This window comes from Anabrus simplex, chromosome 1 (assembly GCF_040414725.1).
Source record: "Anabrus simplex isolate iqAnaSimp1 chromosome 1, ASM4041472v1, whole genome shotgun sequence".
Lineage (NCBI taxonomy): Eukaryota > Metazoa > Arthropoda > Insecta > Orthoptera > Tettigoniidae > Anabrus > Anabrus simplex.
Genome location: NC_090265.1, coordinates 436,843,935 through 436,870,380, shown reverse-complemented (window position 1 = coordinate 436,870,380; position 26,446 = coordinate 436,843,935). Strand labels below are relative to the sequence as shown.

At 39.4% G+C, this 26,446-nt stretch overlaps 1 protein-coding gene across 1 annotated transcript in view; it reads left to right on the top strand.

The window, feature by feature from the left end:
• The window catches only part of LOC137500360 (neuropeptide SIFamide receptor-like), a 189,743-nt gene that overhangs the window by 14,545 nt on the left and 148,752 nt on the right, over positions 1–26,446 (top strand). Inside the window, exon 2 of the mRNA XM_068227143.1 lies at positions 4,419–4,705. Within this exon, the coding sequence (XP_068083244.1) occupies positions 4,419–4,705 (287 nt within the window). The remainder of the gene's footprint in view (positions 1–4,418; positions 4,706–26,446) is intronic.

Here is a 26,446-nt window from a genome sequence, read left to right as displayed (position 1 = left end):
CGCATCCCAACGATACGGTTTCAAAATTAAGTTACTCCCGAGAGTCATCAAACTATTTCCGTAAAATCAAAGTTACATTATAAGAAAATTTTACGACGGAAAGAAAAAATACTTAAGACGCACCGGACGCTATGTAAGGTATGCAAAATACTAGGGGCAAATCCTACACTATATTTACAATAATTCAAATAATCAAACTAAACATATATATACATCGGATATCGAGTAAAGTCTTAAATGCTACACTGCTTCTAATGTGAATCCCGGTTCACTACAAAAGATCTAGACAGAACTAGATAAACCAACGATACATCAGCACTCGGGCTGTTCCCTTTAAAAACAACGAGACAAGGTATGCAATCACAAAATAATAAGGTAAAACTATCCTGTAAGAGAAAAACATATAAATAATCCTTGATGTCATGAAGAAAGCAATGGGCAACATTGCCTCCTTCTGCTGCGTTTGAGCGCTCAATAGCGCGGTCATCCGTCATGTACTTCCGGGTAGATTACGAGCTGTAAAGAAATATAGAACTCCACTACGCTAAAGATTGGATTTTGTCTCCCGTGGCCGCCGCAAGGAAATACTGTCTCTTTCACACATGCCGATAACACAGGCCAGGAATCTGCTTGCCATGAGATAACGCCCATCATCAACTACACGGAAACTCCCGTATATTAATTTCTTCTTAGCATGCTTGGGCCATTTAACAACATCAGACTCAATAGTCTGGAATTAACACTGTCCATTCTGATCACAATATACTCAGAAGACGCTAGGCAGACGCACACATCTGCACAATTTCTCTCTATCTTGTCAGGCATACAATCGGCCTGCACTAATACATTATAATTAAGCATGCAATTATTATCTCATCATTCCTCATGAATCCTACTGGCCTTTCCACATAACGAGACGCTGTTCGAGTCCTTGGCAGACCATCAGGCAAACAAAATCCAACTTAACTTCAAAGATCTTAATTTAACAACGACGTTCTGCAGCTCCTTCTGGCAGCTTCTGTAAAATCATGCATCATGCAAAATAGCTATACCTGTCTTTCTGAATAACCGAAATAAAATGAATTGATACGTGTTTGACGTAATATAAAAATGAACCTGTCGATCTAGCCCTTCTAGCATATATTTAAGGAAAACTCGGAATATCCTACTCTAAGTACTATATTTACAACAATAACTGATCCTATCAATCCCTCATTTTCCCAAACATCTAATCATAAAGCAAAATAAAAATAAAATAAACATGCATTAATCTCGTATCCGAATCTACCATAGTAACAAAGTTAAACCAATACATGCCGTCAGGCTTACTTTAAATGAAAATAAAAATTCTATCTACACTGCCCTAGTACCTTAACATAACTTACATATCATGCCATATATAATACGTGCGTCTTACTTTAGATGACTCTCGGGGAACCAGGATAGCAGCTTACATCCCCACTAATTTTGGGATCTACACCATGTTGATCACAGCATTAACATGTGGGAATGCACTTCCTTCCTCTGCAGGCGTATCCATCATCTTGCTGGAAAACAATTCACTGGAACACAGAAGACTATAGTTGATAATCTCTTCGCTGCTTAATGCTGCGAGCCGCAATACCCTTTCTTTTACCAGATCAGCTAACACACTGATTCACATATATATATCACACATCACTTAAAGGGTAAAATTACAGTTTTAAAAGCAGCCCACGGTTCGGTACGGAAGTTCCACGCGAATACGCGCCCGTCGCGAAATAGTGAAACACTAGCACGTTTCCACAACACTTGTTACTCAGCGGTCACTACACCGTCTTTATCGATTAAAAGTAAACTCTGTCAAAGCACAGTAAATATTACGACTGCACAATTTGAAGCATCAATGAGAACCAGTTACTATTTCTGGAATAACGCCACGTTAATTACAACCACCAGTCACAGAGTTGGTACATCCGCACTGTTCAAACTTTTACTACAGAGTCCAGAGTTAGTACAACCGTACTGCTCAAATCTTTGCTACAGAGTGACGCTCTCCAGAGCTTGGGTTACTGAGGAGGCTTCGGTGACGCTAATAATGTTGGGGTTCCCGGGTATCTGAACCAACCACCAATCAGAGAGTTCGTCATGTATGATGATACAATACTTATTGTGATATATTTATAAAACACAGCTCAAACACTAGCAAATCTCTTCCACCAATTTCTATAATATATTTCCAAATATATCTAACTTCAGAAACTGTGGAAAACCGATTGTCTACAGAAACTGACTTTATCCACAGAGCATGTTGGTCATCCTGGAATTAATATTTGGCGCGGTGTAGCCTCCAGGTTTGCCAAATCCTTAAGTTCCCATTGGCTGAAATATCCTGCTTGGTCAGCACCTAATACACGTGTCGATCCTTGCCAGCGCGTGGGTACGCTTACTTTCTCACGGTCATACGGAAATATGAAGCAACATCCAGCGACTTACAGTCTTGCTCAACATCCGGTATTAACTATCTTGGGTTACGATGCTTTAACATATTGGACTGTAACTTTTTATAAATAAATTTCACATATTTGGTCAAATAATATTCCAATTATTATTATGGGCCGGTCGGATACGGCTCAATATAGTATTACATTTCCTATTATTCATGTCTTATACATTGTTACCGTACTGGCTATGATCACAAAGATATTCAAGAATTTGGATTTTTGTTACTAAGTCCATATCAGCGCCGAGTTACGAGAAAATGGGTAAAGAGTATATAATGAAAATCGGTATGTAAATTCGGAGAATAAGAAACTACTGTTTACGACATAAAATATTTTACAAATCACAGAGTCGAAAGAAAACAAAATGTGAAGGCCTACAATATAGAAAGCTCATAACATTGATCAACAATAACATTACATTGACCATTGTTTGTCGTGATGTGCTTTGTGTCTTCTGTTGCCCCTCATCTCCGGTAGATAGGATTACTGCTATCTTTCGGATGCAAGCTCACAGCTGCGCACCGCTAACCACACGGTCAACTCGCCCAGTCGTACAGAGTGTAACAGCCTGCCTGAATATTGATGGGAAGTAGCTGGGGAGTTAGGTAACTTTCTTCTTTAGCATGCCATTCCCCTGGTTTATAAATTTTCTGATACTACTGGTACGTAACACACTGGATCATCGTAGCATTCGGGCTATTCAATCCCTACTCTGAGGCACTGATTGGAATGAACAGTGTGCATACTTAGCGGAATAATGGCAGATGAGTGTTCATGGCAATCTGCGGCCTGGTCATCCCAGCTCTGGAAGTTTGGACTATTAGATTGGCACCGCAATCTAACCGCAGCACTGTTCGTTAAAAGTGATAAAACATGCGGCTTTCCATTTGATCGAGTATTTTATATGATAGCATTGATTTTAATCGCTACATTCATACTTACGTTTTTGTAATGACCTATGGAATTTCAGTTAGGAAAACCACAAAGTCAGTCTTTTTGAGAATCCCGTAGCGAAGCACGGGTACATCAGCTGGTGGCATATAAAATAGCCTCGGTGTTATTAAGGGGCAGTTACCTTGCCTTCCAATTGGATCCCAGACAGTGATTGTCTAGCAAGGTATTACAATAAACACGTACACCAAACTTAATTTTAAATTAACATTATACAGTATTAATATTAGATTTTATATAATGCCATGATATATAATGACCAAAAATAAAACTGAACTCAGATTTGATTGAAAATCTTTAAAATCAGGTTTTAAAACTGAACAGTGTTAATAGTGAAACTGAGCGTCAGTGATAAGAAACTTGAACAGGAGAAATATTAAAACTGAATCGTAATAATATTGTAAAATTCATTGTGGTAATATATAAATTACAGGACCATAAAATATTAAAAATGAACGGTATTATATTGTTACAACTGATCGGGCTGTTCCTCAAAACAACCCTTACGGTTCGCTGTGGCGCATTTCCTGGGTTCAGTTCCGTCATTTAAGTCTTAATGGAACCTGTGTGGAACCTGTATAATGTACATATATCTATCTAAAACTGATAAGAATTTTCCCCCACTGACTCTTCCTTATATATAAATTTTTCCAACACTGGTAAAGACAATATATACATAGGACCATGAGGAAGACACAGGCTGCACGGTTAACAGATGAAATCTATCGTCAATAATGAGATCGCTGTTTCTACAGGTATCATGGATAGGCTAGCCAACCCCAACAGTTCGGGCAAACCTTGGAATCTAGTTAGCACATGTCTCGGACCCATTTGTGATCTGTTTACAGGTCACCTGTGTAAAACTCAGCTGTAATTAAAGACCCAGTTGATATGCATCCTAAGATTGGTATAGAAATAGTTTTCTTACCGTTAAATATTAATCTTGTGCTGAAATGTTATAGCAACTATGTTTTGTGTTTACAGATGGGGCGAGTACAACGAGAGCTCCATGCTGCTGAACCTGACTGGCGCCGACGTTCTGGTGATCCTCGAGTTCCGCCACTCCATGCCGGTCACAGTCTTCTTCTGTGTGGCCTATACCTTGGTATTTGTTGTCGGTGTGATCGGTAACTGCTTCGTGGTAGTCGTGGTGTATCGTAGTCCTCGTATGCGCTCTCCCACCAACTTGTTCATCGTGAACCTCGCCTTCGCTGATCTTCTGGTAAATGTCCTCTGTCTGCCTTTCACACTCGTCGGGAATCTTATGTCCGGTAAGTATTAAAAATATACTCACCTCTTTTCAATTTATTTTAGATGATTATCTAGGCCCGGTAAATAGACTGTGCTAATTCACCTGCCACTCTGCGTCTACTAACTACGCAGTGCAGCTATAATGATATTTGGTGGCCTTAGAAACTAGTTGCTAAGACTGTCAAATCGGCTACTATAATCTAAGCGCGCCACTAAGTCCTTCCATAGTCCGGAACCTGTTTTACTTAATAAAATCCATTTATCGGAAACCTGAAATTTGGCGGACAATATTACTAGCGAGAATATTGGTCAATTTTCGGTCAATGAGCAGATGCCTGAATCTACCCATTTAAGTGATTTTTGAAATATGCTAATATCATTATAAATCTTACAGAAGTGTTCAAAAACATATTCTAAAATGTTAGACAATTCGAAAAACAGTTCTAATTATTTTTATTGCCCTTCCATGTTGAAACAGTGTCTGTAATTCTTCAAATAAAATTAAAGCGACATTTGATGATATATTACACTTTGATGTCTATTGGCTCTACTTTCCTAAATAAATGTACCATCTCAGTGACATTATCAACATTTAGTGTTCAGCCTAGCTGCAAGTTTCCAGATCAATTGGTCCAGTATTTTGGGCGTGAATGTGCGAAAACTGAAGATACAGCCTACCATCTTATTTTAAATTATTATGTGAACTTTTTCAATAATTTATCAAATTTCAGGTGATTATCTTGGAAGAAAACATAGCAAAATGTACCCGCTGGTATGTTCCGCGCCTATTACAAGTAAGTCATTAAAAGCCGAGTCTAACCACAATTTCTCTCTATTTTTCTTATTCTTCAAGGTAACCTATCCTCTTCCATTCACTCCGTATGACCCCACTGCCGAAGCCAGCTGATACGAACAGTTTCATCCACTGTGTTTATTGCTATCTTAGACGTCATCTCCTTATTTTAGTACCCCCCTACCATTCTTCCCATCTGCTTGAACCAGCAATTATTCTTGCTAATTTCATGTCTGTTACTAATAAATGAATAATAATAATAATAATAATAATAATAATAATAATAATAATAATAATAATAATAATAATAATAATAAATTGGCAGACAATATTACGAGCCGGAATATTGGTCAATTATCGATCAATGAACAGATACCTGACTCTACCCATTTAAGTGATTTTGGAAATATGCTAACATAATTATAAATCTCACAGAAGTGTTCAAAAACATATTCCAAGATGTTAGAAAATTCGAAAAATAGTTCTAATTATTTTTATTGCCCTTTAATGTTGAAACAGTGCCTGTAATTCTTCAAAATTAAAAAATTAAATTAAAGCGACATTTGACGATATGTTACACTTTGATATCTATTGGCTCTACTTTCTTAAATAAATGCACCATCTCAGTGACATTATCAACATTCAGTGTTCAGCCTAGCGGCAAGTTTGTATTATAATGAGAGGTAACTACAGTATATAAATTATTGCAAATATCGTCTAAGAGTCTCTTAAATATTTAAACCTGAAAGGGTTGTTTATTGTGACAGCACCTCTTACAGCCGGAGGCGCCATAGGACTGACGGTCAACGTCCGATTCCTTGACCCACTGTGTGGTGGTTAATGAAGCAATTGCTTACAATGGCTAGTATGCAGGTTGTTCTCAATTGAACTATGGAAAGCATTTTCGTAATCACTAAACGTCAGTGAAGCATCCGAACAGGTGGTTCCTTTCCAACGGGCATCCTTCAACCCTTCGAAACGTATTCGCAGCCGACAATCCTCGTCCAGGAAATCGTTCTTGGTATAGGCGTAGTACTTCCCGTTTATATCGTCCTATTATTCTGTAGGATCCACGACCTCATAATCCGAATACATACCGGTTTCCTATTCAAGAACTATCACTGGAGTGTGCAAAAGGTTTGCCTTGCTGCAATACCACAGTGTAATGGAGAATCATGCCTGTGTTAAGCCTAGATACTCAATGAGTGGACACATGCACCTATTATTTGAATGGGTCCAGCATAATGATGGCATTGGTACAGCAGCTCAAAAAAGCATTGATCTGTCGAAATATGCTGCATGTGAGGACGAGGAATCGAAGGGAATGATAATCAAAATTGACATATACTGGAATCATTCATTATTTGTCATCTTGTGTAACATATACATTGTAAGAAAAACATCATTCTTCTATATCCATATAACTAAAACATCATAACTTAAAACAATCATTTTCACTTGCCACCAAAAAGGTACTGGTCTGAATTAACATAACGCAGTTTCTTGATCCTTCATGAACGTTTCAGTACTTGATAGGTCCTCCTTTCCTCTTTTTAATCTCAGCTGACCTATTTGATATCGATCGTACCAAGGTTTCCGTAGTTTCCTTTGGTATGTTATTCCATTCGGTGCGTAATGCTTCTTTTAGGTCAGCCTTGTTTGATATTGTATGTTTTCTCAAGTTTTGCTCCAAATAGTGCCACATATTCTCGATGGGGTTGATGTCGGGAGATTGCGGTGGAGTTTCCATCCAACACGGTGTGTTATATAACAGCCATAGCTTCGTGTTCAGGGCTGTGTGTTTGGGGTCGTTATCTTGCTTAAACGTATAGTGTGCTAAGAGTCCCATTTTTGTTCACTTCAAGGACGATGTGTCTTGAGAATGTTAATGTATGCTTTGCGATGCACAGTCCCTTCAATAAAGGCTAATACACCTACGCCATTCGCACTCATGCAAACACACACCATCAGGGAACCACCTCCATGTTTCACAGTGGCTGTCAGGTTCTTCTCCTCAAGTTCAGAATGCGTCTTCCTCCACACAGTCACGCGTCTGTCTGACATGAAGAAGGTAAATTTACTCTCATCGGTAAAAAAGACTGTCTCCAATCCTCATAGCTGTCATTTCTGTGCTCTTTAACGTACGCAAGTCGTTTCTTCCTGTTAGCATTACTGATGTACGACTTTCTACGGGCTGTTTTGCTGCATAGCCCATTTTGGATGGTTTCAGATGACACTTGCATTCCTATAGCTTAGTTTAACACAGGTGTTATCTTCGGCGCACTTAGCTGAGGATTTTGGGCCACTTTACGTACAATTTGTCGTTTGCATTGTACTGATAACTTTGAGGGACGGCCACTTCTTGGTCTATTTTCTATTGCCTTTGTTCTTTTGTACCTGTACACAATATTTTTAACAGTTGTAACAGCTCTTCGAATTATTTCACTTATGTCCTGAAATAGTCGCACCACAATCCTCCTATATTCCACGGTTGTTTCCTTCATTTTCCTTCTCATTACTAGCTAAACACGGAAATAGTGCTGAATATTATCTTCCAGCGTGTCAGCACAGACACAATGAGCCCGAGTTGCGGTAGACAGCACGATGTCACAATGATATTGTTTAGTAGACCAATACTTGTTTGGCGTGTAATGACGCACGCCGTTGTATTAATGGCCCGGTTGCAAACAGCGTGAATCTCCTTGGCTCTGTATTCAACCTACTAATGGACTTAACTCTCCTACATATCTGCATACGTGGAATTCCATTATAAGCACCATTATTTATACTATACTGTTCTGTTCGTGCCACGGCGATGGGAAGACCAATACTTTTTTGAGCCACTGTATACAAATGCGTTTGTTCGTTGCCAGTATTTAAGTGGCGATATGTATTATCTACTTTGTTTATCATTTCTTCCTTATAAAGGATATCTGATACTTCATGAAAGACAAATTTTCATAACAGAAGCCAACCAGAGTACAAAATTAAAATAAAGGCATGAGTTACGGGAGATTTAAACCTTCTCTGCTCCGAGAATCCATCTATCTTCCCTACATAATTCCACGCAAATACCTGAAGCATGCAGATTTGCGAATTATGACTCTGTATTCACTAGGGGGCTGAGGTTCTAATTTTGAAAATTTAAAGACTAAAGATTCGTTTTTAATCCTTTATTAACACTCTAATAGCAGTAATTGCATTGCGTGAGCTATCAAGTCCAATGTACTCTATATGTACCACGAACAATTTACGTGTCATATGTATCTATTTTGATGTGATGAAACCATACTAAATGGGGGTGAATAGACAGGTCTCTAATTGTCCCTATCATATCTTCTATGATACCGGGTCCGCCGTTTCCTGTCAAGAAAAAAGGCTTCTTGGAGAGATCTGGTGCGCAGTTCTCCAGTGAGAGCTTCAGTGTGTGGATATAATTTGAGAAGCACAATGACATTTCATAAAACTGATTAGATAAGTGGACCCGCACTACATGAAATGGTACGGTGTTTCTGATATAGGCCTTACTCACTGCCTCTTGTACGAGTCTTTCAATGTACGTGAAGCCTACATCAGGTTATGTGTACATAAAATTCCTGTAATATGTTGTGTAAGATACGTCTAAGATAGTTCATTGCAAACAAGTTGCACGTGTTCACCCAGTAAAGATACAAATACGTTACCGTCACAGAGCTACTGGTGGGATTTCCAAAAAGGGGATCGAGGAATAATAGTTCGGCTTTGCCAGGTAAAATAAACACTATATATCTAAAAATTGTCCATCAGTAAGGGCAGATCCAGCACATGTTTTCCTGGGTAGGTATAGTTGGGGACAAATCATGACGACCTCGCCTCACACCACTACTTTCCCAGCGGCAGCCCTGTGTCTATTAGCGACTTATAGGATTTAGGATTTACTACCTCTACTACAGCCAGAGTTGCCAAATCGGCAACTGCACTCTACATGAATAAAGGGTAAATACTACAGAGATTGAGGAAGAAAGTGGTTTGGCAGCCTCTCCATAACAAACAAGGATCACTTAGAGCTCGTTAACTCAGCAGGGTGCAGGGTGTGATTGACTACTGGCTTTCAGCTAGCTTCCAGGAACCCCACTCAGCTTCATATCAGTGAAGCGAGACTATATCTGAAATAAAATGGACAAAATTCGCTGTCGGCTAGCATATCATTCAAAGTGAGTTACGAGCCCATTGATCAAATTCGATGAGTACATACAGTTATACAGTAATTGAGTTTGTAAACACTAGCGCTGGTTTTATGTTGATTTCACGCGCGAAATATGAACGGCTTGTTTACAAAACAATTATAGCCTGCTACAATCATAATATTTAAGTGTCCATCAACAATATTATAGTGATAAATTCATTTCTTATATGCTCTTGAACAGCGAAAATGTCCTTTCATACATTGTTATCATGAACGATTTTCAACCAAATTAAAACCACACCACAGAACAGAAACAAATGAAGATCATTTTCCAAGTGCTGATACACAATGCGATAATAAATTTAAAGCTCCAAATAGGCACATGGGTTCAATAATTTGTTGTGTACATGTCTGTGAAAACCTGTGAGTTCTCAATGATATATAAATGAAAATGGCATAGCTTAGAATTTTCCTACATTTAGAATCGATTCTAGAATCTAGAAGTCGATTGCGAACATTTAGTAGTCCGAAGTGCTAAGACGATTAACTCGTGGAAGTATAACTATGCTCGTTATAATAATAATAATAATAATAATAATAATAATAATAATAATAATAATAATAATGTGCCTGCTGCCATTTCTTGATGGATACAGTACTTTTGTATCCATCTCTTGGCACAGGCCAGAGTAAAATGTAGCTTCCACCGAAGTCCCAGTCTCATCCATGGCTGTGACAATATGGAAGCTGCTGGGGTATGGGTGGTGCTGAGTAATGACATTCAGAGCACGACTAGTGCATCTGAGTGTTATGAAAGGTGTTGCTCATAGGGTCAGTCGTGCTGCAATAGCACTTGCTGACCCAGTGAGGAAAGCAATGGCAAACTACCTCACTCCTCGTCTTGCCTAGTACGCCTCGTTTTGGTGCTGCCATTGGTTTTTGCAGTTTCCTTATAACCGCATAACCTTTGGTGGTGCTATTTGAGGATCCAACCAGCCTCTGGGCTGATGACCTAACAGACAGAATAATAATAATAATAATAATAATAATAATAATACATTGTAATGTTTTTATAGAGAAATAAAGAGACTAAGAAAAAAGGTGCATGTTGGAACGAAATAGTGTTAGAAATGGTTATGGAAGTAAGGAGAAATTGAAAGAACTTACTTGGAAATTGAATCTAGCAAAGAAGTCAGCTAAGAATAACATGATGGCAAGCATAATTGGTGGTCATACACATTTTAATGAAAAATGGAAGGGAATGTATAGGTATATTAAGGCAGAAACAGGTTCAAAGAAGGACATTCCAGGAATCATTAATGAACAAGGGGAGTGTGTGTGCGAGGAATTTCAAAAGGCAGAAGTATTCAGTCAGCAGTATGTAAAGATTGTTGGTTACAAGGATAATGTAAAGACAGGGGAGGTGAGTAATACTAAAGAAGTATTAAAATTTACCTATGATATCAATGACATTTACAGTAAGGTACAAAAGTTGAAAACTAGAAAAGCAGCTGGAATTGATAAGATTTCTGGGGATATACTAAAGGCAATGGGCTGGGATATAGTACCATATCTGAAATACTTATTTGATTATTGTTTGGTCGAAGGAGCTATACCATATGAATGCAGAGTTGCTATAGTAGCCCCCGTGTATAAAGGAAAGGGTGATAGACATAACGCCGAAAATTACAGGCCAGTCAGCTTGACATGCATTGCATGTAAGCTTTGGGAAAGCGTTCTTTCTGATTATATTAGACATGTTTGCAAAATTAATAACTGGTTTGACAGAAGGCAGTTTGGGTTTAGGAAAGGTTATTACAATGAAGCTCAGCTTGTAGGATTTCAGCAAGATATAGCAGATATCCTGGATTCAGGAGGCCAAATGGACTGTATTGCGATTGACTTATTTAAGGCATTTGATAGGGTAGATCATGGAAGACTACTGGCAAAAAGAGGTGCTATTGGACTAGAAAAAAGAGTGACTGAATGGGTGGCTATATTTCTAGAAAATATAATTCAGAGAATTAGAGTAGGCGAAGCTTTATCTGACCCTGTAATAATTAAGAGGGGAATTCCTCAAGGCAGTATTATTGGACCTTTATGTTTTCTTATAATATATCAATGATATGTGTAAAGAAGTGGAATCTGAGATAAGGCTGTTTGCAGATGATGCTATTTTTTACAGAGTAATAGGCCTAAATAAGTTACAAGATTGTGAGCGGCTGCAAGGTGACCTCGATAGTGTTGTGAGATGGACGGTGGGCAATGGTATGATGATAACCGGGATTAAAAGTCAGGTTGTGAGTTTCACAAATAGGAAAAGTCCTCTCGGTTTTAATTACTGCGTTGATGGGGTGAAAGTTCCATTTTGGGGATCATTGTAAGTACCTAGGTGTTAATATAAGGAAAGACCTTCATTGGGGCAATCACATAAATATGATTGTTAATAAAGGGTACAGATCTCTGTACATGGTTTTGAGGGTATTTAGGGTTGTAGTATGGATGTAAAGGAGACGGAATATAAGTCTCTGGTAAGACCCCAACTAGAGTATGGTTCCAGTGTATGGGACCCTCACCAGGATGACTTGATTCAATAACTGGAAAAGAAATCCATAGAAAAGCAGCTCGATTTGTTCTGGGTGATTTCCGACAAAAGAGTAGCGTTATAAAATTGTTCCAAAGTTTGGGCTGGGGAGACTTGGGAAAAAGAAGACGAGCTCCTCGATTAAGTGGTATGTTTCGAGCTGTCAGTGGAGAGATGGCGTGGGAGGACATCAGTAGACGAATAAGTTTGAGTGGTGTCTTTGAAAGTAGGAAAGATCACAATATGAAGATAAAGTTGGAATTCAAGAGGACAAATTGGGGCAAATATTCGTTTATAGGAAGGGTAGTTAGGGATTGGAATAACTTACCAAGGGAAATGTTCAATAATTTTCCAATTTCTTTGCGACCATTTAAGAAAAGGTAGGAAAACAACAGATAGGGAATCTGCCACCTGGGTGACTGCCCTAAATGCATATCAGTAGTGATTGATTAATTTGACAGTTTTACTGTACTGTACAGGGAGTTTCAGAATGGCAAATCTACAGAGTATAATATCAGATATGTACAGATAAGGAATGTGCATGTAGTTCCTACTTAAGATTTTGATGAAACACAGTTGAAAGAGGTATGTGCATTCTTGGATTGAGAATCGTGTCTAAGGTTAAGTAGAAAATAACTGTACATGCATTTTCTACGTAGATAGGCAGCCTGTCGGGTGGATTTGGCTACCACTATGAAAATGTGAATTTACGATCCTAATGGCAACATTACGAAATTTAGCATTTCTCAAGATTGCTCAGCTTGATTATTTCTTTCATATGTGGACATTTCATCACAATCCTAAGCGGGAATTTCATCAAATTTCGGCAAGAGTCAGAGCTGAGGATTACAATTGCTACTGCTTTAAATACATAATCATAATCATAATCATAAAAATTGCACCGTGCCTCAAGATGCATATCAGGTGCGGGTACAATGCTCACGGTAGCCTTGTCAGGAGATTCGCATGAGATCTGTATTATACTTGCTGGATGGTTGACCCCTTTAACTTGTCATAAACGTGCTTACACTTCGAAGAAATCATTTCCGTGATTTTCTAAACATTTTCATTATTTTAGGATGATGTACTAGTTAATGAGAATATAGTAAATAAGAGACTGACGCTTACTAGGTTCAATTATCTCTCATTCATTTTCAGGAATTTATAAAACAATAATTAAATTTTTAAATTTATTAGAAAAAGTGATTCCACACTGAGATAACCGAAATTGCTTGATTTGACGTATAAATATTATTTATGACTCCAGAAATCACTTATTAAACCGAATATCTATTCAATTAACACACTTTTATATTATTGGATTCAACTTAATTCAACACCAATAATGTATCATTCAATGTCTATACACTGTATATCACCATTGTCCCCCAAAAGATGAAATAACCTATACGCATTTACCCTTATTGGAACATTTTCTTACCTTCCAAGTAAGTTAACTGAATTATATTAATGATGAAAGAGAAAATACTCTGGCGGAAAAAATATCCAAACACTATAAAATAAGGAATGTAGAATATGGACATTTTGGCAATATATATTTGCTGAGGTAACATATTTAATTGATTAAAGGTATAACCTACAGGTTAATATCCGCGCGAGAAAAGCCATCGCAAATGTACCATGCTGGTCCAGTAAAACAGGTGTGATCGCCTGAGTGTTGAATGCAGGCGTACAAACGTGCATGCATTGTGTCGTACACGTAACGGATGTCAGCTTGTGGGATGGAGTTCCATGTCTGTTGCACTTGGTCGGTCAATGCAGGTACGGTTAATGTCGGTTTTGGATGACGATGGAGTTGTCGTCCAATGATGTCACATTCGTGCTCGATTAGGGTCGGATCGGGGGATCGAGCAGGCCAAGGCAACATGTCGACACTCTGTAGAGTATTTTGGGTTACAACAGCGGTATGGGAGCGTGCATTCTCCTGTTGGAAAACACTCCTCCTCCCGTGAATGCTGTTCATGAATGGCAACACAAAAGGTCGAATCACCAGACGGACATACATATCTGCAGACAGGGTGCGTGGGACAACCACAAGAGTGCTCCTGCTGTCATAGGAAATTGCCCCCCAGACCACAACCCGGTGTAGGTCCAGTGTGTCGATGCCGCAGACAGGTGGAATGCAGGCGCTCACTTGGTCTCTTTCTAACGAACACACGGCCATCACTGGCACCAAGGCAGAACCGCCTTTCATTGGAAAACACAACGGACCTCCACTCCATCCTCTAATGAGCTCTCGCTTGAGACCACTGAAGTCGCAGAGGGCGGTAGCTTTGGATAAGTGGAATGCACACCGCAGGGCGGCTGGCTCGGAGCTGTCCTTCAAGTAACCAATTTTGAACAGTTCACTGCGTCACTGTGGTACCAACTGCCCGTTCGAATTGCTGCTGCAGTCGTAGTATGCTGCGCCACAGCCATACGCCGAATACGACGGTCCTCCCTCTCGGTGGTACCACAGGGACGTCCGGAGCCTGGTCTTCTTGCGAGCGTACCTTCTCGTGACCGCTGCTGCCAGGACGCATGCGCAGTGGGGACACTCCCGCCAAGTCGTTCTGCAATTGAGCGGAAGGAAAATTCACTTTCACGAAGCCCTATTATAGGGCCTCGTTCAACCGCAGTGAACTGTTGGCACTGGCCTCTTCGTCATCGTAAAGGCATTCTAGACCTCTTCAAAGTCACTCCGTCCAATCTCACAGGTAACTAACGCTCTCGCACAGTACAGCCCGTGTTTAAAGCAAACCTGATGTGCAACGTCATGGGGCCGCTATTAGAGCCACACTAATGCGATTTGCGGGAAATTTGTATCAACGTCATCTTTCAGATGTACAGTATAAACACGCCTACCAACGTTCGTTAATCTAGCACGACCCCTCATTGGTGTTTGGATATTCTTTCCGCCAGTGTATGATTATAGTAATTTTGAAGGAAATTTAAAATGTTATTCGATTAAGAACGAAATTATCTTCAGCGTAGAAAGTTAAAATGAAATAATCAGCCGCATATCATCACAAGGAAATATGAAAAACAACGTCGCACATTTCTCCACATAATGGTTCTTACATTATAATATATTCCCATTTTAATATTTCACGAACTGAAACAAATATCAACACATTCACATAAAATCACAATAATAATTAAAACAACAACTGCACCTAAGTTACCAGAAAATGTCATTGGAAATTTCTTCTAGAATGCGTTTCGTAAATCCGATTATTTGTTTAGAGACGGCACATGTTCATAAAATTATTGATGACCCTTCAATCTTAGAATTTTGTATCATACTCAAAACTAGGTAAATATTTCTTCAATCAGAATTACCATTTCAAACTTATGAACAACATTTATAACACTCTATAGTCTCTTTTCCTATTTTGCATTGAAGGCAACTTTATTTGTCAGCGATATTATTTATTTCAGGCATATTCCGATGACCCCTTACCACACTACCTCAGCGTATATTTACTCTCATATATTCAACTATTCATGCTAATCATAATTGCCTCCACATCACATGGAAATATTTTTTGTCCACCGATTTTATTTATACCGCCAATGAAACATTTATTACCTAAACCTGCTTGAAACGTATAATCTCAGAGAGCATCTTCCCTCTTGTGCTTTTATAGATACTCTTATGGCCTTTTTGGACATACAAGGGGCGGTTTCTCCATAAGGTTGCAGGTATGCGCTACCCCCATTAAATTTTTATGTTAATTTTAGGTAAAATTTTATAATTTGGATTACTCAACTACTCTATTTTCATTCAGCAAGACAAACCTTTCAAGAGCTTGAAAGAGCAAATATTGACTACAGGGTACTTTACAAGACAGTACTCTTAGATGTTCACTGCAGGAGTCGAAAAGTTTGCAGCGGGAAGTCAACCGGAGGTAGGATGAAACCTGGGCTGCTCGAGGGGTGCGTGGCGTTGCTAGAAGTGTGCTTTTGGGCTGGTAGAGGGGTGCGCAGGGAGAGGAATAGATAGGCGTGGCTTCTTATACATTGATTAAATTGAGGTTTATCAACCTGGCTCCTCCTACCGCGGCCGACTGGATCCCCCGCTGCGCTAAGGAGCTAGCTAGAGCGAAGCATCAAATCGGCCGTGCCTCTACGTAACCAACTACTAGCAAAGTCGCTAGAGACCGTTGCTGCTCAATGAGAGATTCTGTTATAGAACAGGAGTGTCATCTAGCGAAACCAGATGGAAGTTCATCTGCTGGATCACGGCCGGTTGGATCCCTCGCTGCGCTCCGTAAGGAGCTAGCTAGAGAAGGACTAATAGAAACTGGTTAGAGCGACGCATCAAGTCGGCCGTGGCTGGATATATAACTAATGGCTCTAAATTTGAAAATAAACACCACCATTTCTTTCAGTATAGTCGTGAGCTTTGTTATGTGCGTACAAGCTAAGTAGCTTATTGATTTCATTGCGTAAACATTCGTGTCAGCATGTGTGTTTTTATTATTGTGCGTTTTTATCAGTTAGTGGTATTTTGCCAGGTCATGAATTCGGTGCAGTCTTTAATGTCTAGGCCGTTTCCGCAACGGACTGCTGAAGAAAAATCCGAGGAGAAACGAATGGGTAGGCCCACGCGACGTTTAATTTCGAACCGGGCGAGTTGGCCGTGCGCGTAGAGGCGCTCGGCTGTGAGCTTGCATCCGGGAGATAGTAGGTTCGAATCCCACTATCGGCAGCCCTGAAGATGGTTTTCCGTGGTTTCCCATTTTCACACCAGGCAAATGCTGGGACTGTACCTTAAATAAGGCCACGGCCGCTTCCTTCCAACTCCTAGGCCTTTCCTATCCCATCGTCGCCATAAGACCTATCTGTGTCGGTGCGACGTAAAGCCCCTAGCAAAAAAAAATAATTTCGAAACCAGATACATTACAAAAGGATAATTTTTTGCTAGATGTTTTACGTCGCACCGACACAGATAGGTCTTATGGCGACGATGGGACAGGAAAGGGCTAGGAGTGGGAAGGAAGCGGCCGTGGCCTTAATTGGATATTTTTTCAATACCCGAATTAGGCTACCTCAAAGTGTTTCATTTCAATATGGTAAAAGAGTTTTTAAATGAAAAATTGTTAATGCGTTGTACTAATATTCCTGAAAATAGAAATGTAAAAAGTTTGTTTTATTTTTAGTAATAAAAAGTATTGTTGATGGATCTAGATTTGAAAATTAGCCTGTAATCGTATTATATATATATTGGTAAAAAATTGTGCACCACTGAACTTTTAAACCACCAGCCGCCACTGGGACATACCTAGCGAAATCGTTTACCTTATTGCTTTTGAATAATTCATAGTCATGTTAACATATACTACACACGTATGCTGCGTAGTATTCTTATGATGACTCTAACCTCATAGTGACATCATATTCCTTCCGGATTTAACACATAACAGTATTTCTCACGAATATAAATTCTATACTACAGTACTTTTTACACTTCACTAGATGTTACGAACAATCATGATTATTCATATTGAAGCTGTTGTGAGTGGACGATAATTTATCTCCTTTATCTTAGTTGATAACATATGTCCAACTGTGATCTACGCATATCAGCTGATCTGATAGTAAATACGCGTCACCTTGATTAATTTTAAATGTTAAAGAGGAAATATTCTAATATCTACTTCTTATGTCGTAATTTATCTGAAGAAACTTAAAAACGATTATTCCACATATTTACTATTTATACATATCTTAATTAGATTACAACATGAAATATTCATACAATCGCTTCTCTTAGTTCCATGATTAACATAATGTTCAGTCGAACCTCTGAAATGTAATTACCTAATATTCATACATTGGTCACTTCATATATGGCAGTCTGTAACATAATTACTTCGTCCCCGATTCTTTTCTATTGTACTCCGATTTTCTTTTATATATCCTTTAATATTATTCTTTATTCGAAATACTTATGATCGCCTAGTACACCGACTTTTTGCTCCCAACACCAACTTCTTTCTCATTAGCGTTCATTTCTTTATTGACAATAAACGTCATTCTATTAATTTGTATTATTGTATATAGCCCTTCTTTGCATCAAGTGGTCTTTTCTTTTACCTGCGTGCTTACTATTTCGATTACTTGTTAATTGGCATTTACGTTTTTGTTCATAATTTCAATTATTATGGTATCCCGTTCTTCCATGAATGCTGTACCATTCCTGTTATACCTGTACTATCTCTTCTCCCGAGTCATGTTAGATTTCAATTTTTTGTCCTCTATACGTATTTCACATTTTAATTTCAACGACCACATAAATTGCATTAATTAGTTTATTCTATAATTGATCCTTACTTACATACTTAAATTAATTCTTGAAATTTATTTTAGCCATTATAAATACTTCTGCTTTGACTGTCACTCGTACTTGATCATACTGAATCCATACCTGCTAGAATTCCTTTCCATATGGATGAATCAGACGTAACTCTTCCTTCATATGGAAAATCACAATATATAATCCTTTATTCAGGAAACTGACCCTCAACGGATTTCCCATAAGACACAGTATTGTAAGATGTGTTTTTAAGGAATATAAATGGCTCCTTAAAAGAAACATGGACCCACGCACAACTGCCTCAGCAATCATAGCCAGACAGCTTGAGGGCAAATCCCTTCCACAACTCAGCCATCAACCCCGGTATCCCGGTATGGTACTTCTTGCACCACTAAAAACCCATAAATGGTGATGGAGTTTACGTGCTGTTTCTCCATGTGATGTAGCTGAATACTGAAACGATAATAATAATAATAATAATAATAATAATAATAATAATAATAATAATAATAATAATAATAATAATAATAATAATAATAATAAATGACAGGAAGGTCCCCCATAATCTGAGGGCAAATGATACAAAATAGTTGTCCGTCCAGTCATTCCATAAGGTTAGAAGTGCTGGGAAGAAAAGTAGAAAGATGAACAGAATCTTTATCTGACTGTGGTTAAGATCGTCCGATGGGCCCGTGGAATAACCAGGCTAGACAAAATTCCCATTGACGCCATTCGTCATTCTCTGAGAGTAACACAAATCTCTGAGAAACTAAGGGAGAATAGACTGAGATTTTCTGTCATCTTCAGCGAAGACAAGAAGATTAAGTGGGGTGCAGAGTGAAGAGGCAAGCAGTAGAAGGCCAGCCACCTCAGGGCATATCTAAATTAAGATGGAAAATCTGAATCAGGAAGGACATGAATAGTACCAATGCTGATGAAAATAGAGTACAAGATCGAAGTTATTGGAGGTGAGTTATCAGAAAAGCAGACCCCACCTGAGTGGGATAAGGCAAAGAAACTAATAATAATAATAATAATAATAATAATAATAATAATAATAATAATAATAATAATAATAATAATAATAATAATAATAATAATAATAATAATAATAATACCGGGCGAGTTGGCTATGATAGGGACCGAGTACTTAGTTATGTGGAGTTGGGTAATAAGACAGGATTGCATGGTCTGTTTGTTTTAAAGTTAGCTGGAATGCAAGTGCTGAAATGCTGAGTGTTGTTGTTTGATTTATTGATTAGGTGTAGGTCAGGAACAATAATGTGACGCAAGTACAGAGCATAATAAAGACACTGGATGAACATTGAGTGAGTGACTGCTACAGCTAATGACTGCTAATTATTCTGATTATTATTATCCTTATTATTATTATTATTATTATTATTATTATTATTATTATTATTATTATTATTATTATTATTCATTTTACTCTGCATGTGAACATGTATAGGGGCGAAGTCGCCTGTTATGTTCAATAAATGTATGTATGTATGAGCTGGCTATGCGGTTAGGGGCGCGCAGCTGTGAGCTTGCATCCGGGAGATAGTGGGTTCGAATTACACTGTCGGCAGCCCTGAAGATGGTTTTCCGTTGTTTCCCATTTTCACACCAGTCATACTGGGGCTGTACCTTAACTAAGGCTACGGCTGCTTCCTTCCCACTCCTAGTCGTTTCCTATCCCATCGGCGCCATAGGACCTATCTGTGCCGGTCCGACGTAAAGCAAATGGTAAAAAAAAAAATTGTAAAAAAAGTAATAATAAACGTAACCTGTTTCGCTTATCTCAGTAATTTCTTGGCTTCCTAATTCATTTTAGGGTTTGGCTGTTTTTTTATCCATTCGCTTCGTATGACGAGGCAGCCTCACCGTATCTTCGATGATTTTCAACCTGGATGACGGGTCTCACTCGACGAGCGAGGATATTTAATTTCTTCTTGTTGTTTGGCTTCACTTGTATATAACAGTCCCATTAAGTCCTTGGCCAGACAAGGAGACAACTGCTGTCCAAGTAGATAGCCAGCGGATACTGCATTGGCACGGGGTCAGCATTATGTTACCTTAGCTGAATTATTTTGTTTCCTTGACCGCGACCGCTGCTTTTCCTAACAGAACTTCTGAGTTGGTTTCACTAAGCTGAGTGAACCCCATTCCGGACCTCAGACCTGAATTAAAATCTTCGGACTAGCCGGAAAATGAACCCGGGTTCTCTGGGTGAGAGGCAGGTACATTTACCCTACACCTCAGAGCTACACCTGAAATAAATGTGAACAAGTGTTATTTATTGCAAATAACGTTTCGAACACTTCAAACATTCATTTTCCACGTAATCGATAATAGTATCTATCTTATTCTTCTTCTTTTTTAGAAGACTGTTCTCTTAATGTTACAGTTCTTCTGTTCCTTCCGCACGGTACAAAATTCACAAGGTAGTTTTTCTTCGAGAGAATTATGCAGGTGTTACATTTTTAAATACCTAGACTCGCGCGTCCCTTAAAAGCAGTATTACTGACCACCCACCTTCTCTCATCAACTTAAATTTTTTAAGTGCGCTCTTTAAACGTGAGGAAGGAACACAATTTCCTTCGTGCTTCTCCTGGATAATCTTCTCTTCGTTCTGCTTTATTCTTTAATACAATTTAAGGCATAAAAGCTTGATGTCACTCCTAATTACCTTAGTGCTGACAGGTAAGCTAAGGAGACAGCCGTCAGTTTCATAATAACAGACAAGACGCCGGCAGCAGACAAGGTCTCTCAGCGTTCCCGGTCTTCAGATTGGGCAGGACAAGACGTCGACTCCGCTCCTCAAGACATTTCCAGCATTCTCACCCTCCTTACTATTAGAAATATTGGTTACACATAACTACAGGGATTGATTAACGAACCAGAGTTTATCTTTGAATTGCTCTCGTAACATTGTTCGTGAGTTGAAGGAGAAACAAAATGCCATTAGAAATTCCATAATGAAAACCAAGAGGGACGAGTGCCAAAATGATAGGTACAAGTAAACAATATGGCTCCCCTGTTTGTATATGGGTATAGAATACTTCAATTCAACTTACGACGGACGACCACGAGTGTTATAGCTGAGTCCGATATTCCTTCCATTTGCTTGTTTCAAGTTCCTCACCATCAACTTTGTAGTCCGAACTCCCTTGCTCAACAGTTCTTCTCTTCCGATACCGATAGTATTAGATTTGCGACTGCTAGAGATTGCTTTGCTTTTCATGCTTTTCATGCCCTTCCCTTTCTTTTCTATATATTGTCATTTTTCAAAGAATCCGACTTCTTCCTTTTCCCTTCTGATTAAAATTAAGAGGAATGAATGGCTGCCTAAGTGTACTTATCCTTGAAGTTATGATCACCACCATCAGAGGCTTCGTATGGATGAAAGAAAATTCATCGATTAAACATTGTTAAATCACATGAATATTATATATATAATTCCATTTTCACTTTCAGGAAAATGCTTTTATTTTTGCAAGTTGCTTTACGTCGCACCGACACAGATAGGTCTTATGGTGACGATAGGACAGGAAAGGGCTAGGAGTGGGAAGGAATCGGCCATGGCCTTAATTAAGGTGCAGCCCCAGCATTTGCCTGGTGTGAAAATGGGAAACCACAAAAAACCATCTTCAGGGCTGCCTACAGTGGGGTTCGAACCCACTATCTCCCGAATAATGGATACTGGCCGCACTTAAGCGACTGCAGCTATCGAGCTCGGTCAGGAAAATGCTGGGACAGTTTCTACTGATAGGCCACAGCCAATCCCTTCCTCCTCCTTGCCCTGACAGCGAGGCGATACGTTAATGAAATTCGCGAACGAATGTGATTTATTCCTGGTGCAGCTAGACAACCCAGTTCTCCAGCAGGATAATTCCGGCCTCACGCAGCATGAGTATCTGTACTTCCTGTACTTCCTGAAGTCAACATGCTTCCTTGGCTACCAAGGTCCGCAGACCTCTCGCGCCCATTGAGAACGTTTGAGGCCAGATTGCAACTTCGGCCAGTGGCAACTACGGCAGATTTGAAGGGTCAGTTTCGCCATCTCTGACATGATCTTTCTCAAGAGAATATCCGACGTCTGTATGCCTTCATGCCTGACAGTATCGCCACCAGTCTTCCTGTTACGGATGGTCCAACACCGTACTAAATGCATTCTGCAAGTGTTTGTTACCTGCAATAATTACTTGATGTGGTACAATATTTTGATGTTTTCTTTTTACTACCATGTCCTGTGGCTAGACTCACTTACGCACCCCAGCTAAGGTTCCGTCATGGTGCGCAATTTATTCTCTATTTTATTATTTATAATTTGCTTTACGTCGCACCGGCACAGATAGGTCTAACGGCGACGATGGGATAGTAAAGGGCTAGGAGTGGGAAGGAAGTGACCGTGGCCATAATTATATATTCCCAGCATTTGACTGGTGTGAAAATGGGAAACCAATACAAAATATCTTTAGAACTGCCAGCGGTGGGAATCGAAGCCACTATCACCCAAATCCAAGGTGAGAGCTACATGACCGAAACGATGCAGTCACTCGCTCGGTCAATTTATTTTTGCAAATAAGTGTATTTCGACTTTCTAACAGAGAATTGAACCCACGACCTTCCGGATAAATCGAGCACACCCTTGCTGCCTCGGCTAGACAATTTCTCCTAACATAATACTTATCACAGATTTCACATTCTATTTGAAGTCATTTTAAACTCATTTGTATAGATAAGCTAGCATAAGTATATTTATTATCACTAACAGTAACGTTGCATAAGCTTAACTGTTTTTTTGGGCCTCTTTAGTAGCTTCAGATATGGTGTTCTACTGGTAAATATCAACTGCACATGAGAATATTTGGGACTATGTTTTCTGCATCGAAGGTTATATTTGCAATGCACTTGGGCTAGGATTCCGAAGAAAATAATAATAATAATAATAATAATAATAATAATAATAATAATAATAATAATCAAAATCAAATTCGAATGAACTCAGCCACTGCATTTGATTTGACGCTATACCTGCGTTTCAGATTTTTTACAATTGGCTTTACATCGCACCGATACAGATAGGTTTTATGACGATGTTGCGATAAGAAAGAGCTAGGAGTGGGAAGGAAACAACGCTGGCCTTAATTAAGGTACATCTCCATCATTTGCCTGATGTGAAAGTGGGAAACCACAGAAAACCATCTTCAGGGCTGCTGACAGTAGATTTCGAACCCACTATCTCCAGAATGCAAGCTACCGAAACCGCACAGCCACTTGCTCAATTGAAGAATCATACATAATGCGCATACCGATACTAACTTTGTTTTCTTTTAATTTACATTCTCTTTTTGGAACAAATCGGTGTTCCAAACTATATTCTTTCAAATGTGGCAATATGTTGAATGAGATACATCAGAAAAAACTAGGCCTGAATATACCCAATGAACTTCAAATGACGGCTATTACGAGGTCTTGTATGAAACTTGTCTGTGAACATGAGGTTGCGACCCAATTTCAAAGAGCTGCTCAACAACTGGGGTGTGAATTATTCGGGCATGGAGATTGTGTTTTATTCAAACTTCGATGCGCCTTCGTCTGCTATTGATTCCAGCGCCACCGTCTGTGAGTGGTTAAATGTCAAAATGTTTTGCTGCAAAAACTCGTAGCGACCCATTGAAGCCGGCGTGTATCTCAAGCTGAATGCAATCTAATTAAATGCATTCTAACTTACTACTCCTGACGAACAGCAGAGTCAAGCAAACAGGAAACAGCGACTTATATGTGGGATATAAAATCACAAGGGTAAGATCGAAAAACTCTCTACATCTAAATTTAATCAATTTATCATGAAAAACTGTCAATTTTAACATACGGATATATTTTCATGAATAATTTTGAACAGGTACCGGTCTGTGCCATAGTACTCTTACAAATAAAACACCATCTGCTTAATAATTCTAATTTAGTTCAGAATGACCCAATGAATACACACGCACTTATACACACACACAATTCTCTTCAACCACGAATGAACAGACTCCACTAATTACTGGTTATGTACAAGTCTCTGTTCTTTTCACAACGGGAGGCCAGTTAAGTGGTCTAACTGGACGGACAATAATTCTTATTGACAGGCTCGCCTTTTACTTGCTCTCACAAATCGGCCACCCCGCACAGCAGCTGCATGCAGACAGATAAGTTTGAACCCAGGGCTGTTGCCCCAACAACACACGATTACTGTTCCTTGGTTCGACTCCGGATACAGCCCAGTAATTCACACAGTCAAATACAGTAAGCTACTTAATACTGACAACCAAACAGCAACAGTTCAACAGTGCTAGTGAGCACTACAATATTCCGAACAACAATGGCAGTTAACACTACTCCAATTATATTCACATCACTGTTACACACACACACACACACACACACACACACACACACACACACACACACACACACACACACACACACACACAGAGAGAGAGAGTACTCACAGTATTCCGTTTCGCACACGACGATGTTCTCACTCCGGTAGGACATTGGCGACATCCTGCAGCACCGCCGTCGCCCCAGCCCAGCCACCGGATTCCAACACTCACCCTAACACTAGAGATGTGTACTGTCGACTAATATTATTAACCTTGATCGGTCGCATACCCTTCACTTTCCCCACTCTACATACATCGTCTATGTCCATCTTACTAAAGTTTATCTTCATTTTACTTTGTATTACATCTACCACTTTATATACTGTTTCCACCTTGATTTCGTTGTCTCTTTCCAGCACACCATAAATTAAAAGGTTTTTTCTCCTGAGCTTATGGTTATCCCTGTTTTCAGACCACTTTGCTTGACTCAGTTCTTCCTCTAAATCCCTGACTTTGGTCTTCAGTCGTTCTACTTCCTCCGTGTTATGAGCCACTCTCCCTTTTATCACATTCATCTCCTCTTTAACACACTGTTTTAACTCTTGTATTTCCTTATGTATTTCCTTGGTTTGTTCTCTAATTAGGCCTCTTGTTTGCTCATCCTGACATGCTTCTTTGATCAGTCCCTTAATCATGTCGAATTCTTCCCATCCGATTACACCAACTGGTCCAGGTCCCGGGTTAAGATTTTTTTACTATTGGCTTTACGTCGCACCGACACGGATATGTCTCACGGCGACGATGGGACAGGAAAGGGCTGGGACTGGGAAGGAAGTGGCCGTGGCATTAATTAAGGTACAGCCCCAACATTTGCCTTGTGTGGATATGGGAAACCACGGAAAACCATCTTTAGGACTGCCGACAGTGGGGTTCGAACCCACTATCTCCCGAATAAGGGATACTGGGCGCACTTAAGCGACTGCAGCTATCGAGCTCGGTCCGGGTTTAGCTCAACTCCACCAATTTCCAATAAGATTGCTATCACTGCGGCTACCATCAAGGTTGCCAATACAACCTTTTGCAGCCCATTTTTCTACTCGCTTATCACTCTCTTATATTTCACTCTTCCATTCCATCCCCCTATAGCTGCCCTGTACTGCACTAGTGAATCGCCCATATTCATCACTCTACTCAGCACATCCGCTCACTCCACTGTCTCAATCACGACTGATTGTCGACTCATAACTATCGAACTACGCGATCGTTTCAACTGTCCACTACTTTACAAAACAAGTCCACTGAATTCAGTCGCACTGCAGTTACTGCGACACGGCAGCAATTGAAACTATTGGTTTATGATAACTTCGTAGGCCTATATCTCCGTTAGCTGTCGAGGGATTTCAGTATTTTGTTATGTGATCTTTGTTTTCGCTGCATATTTGTTTATATTAATTAAGGGAAGCCATTTATAATACTGGAGGCACATACTGAACCCTTTAACTTACCATTCCATTGTT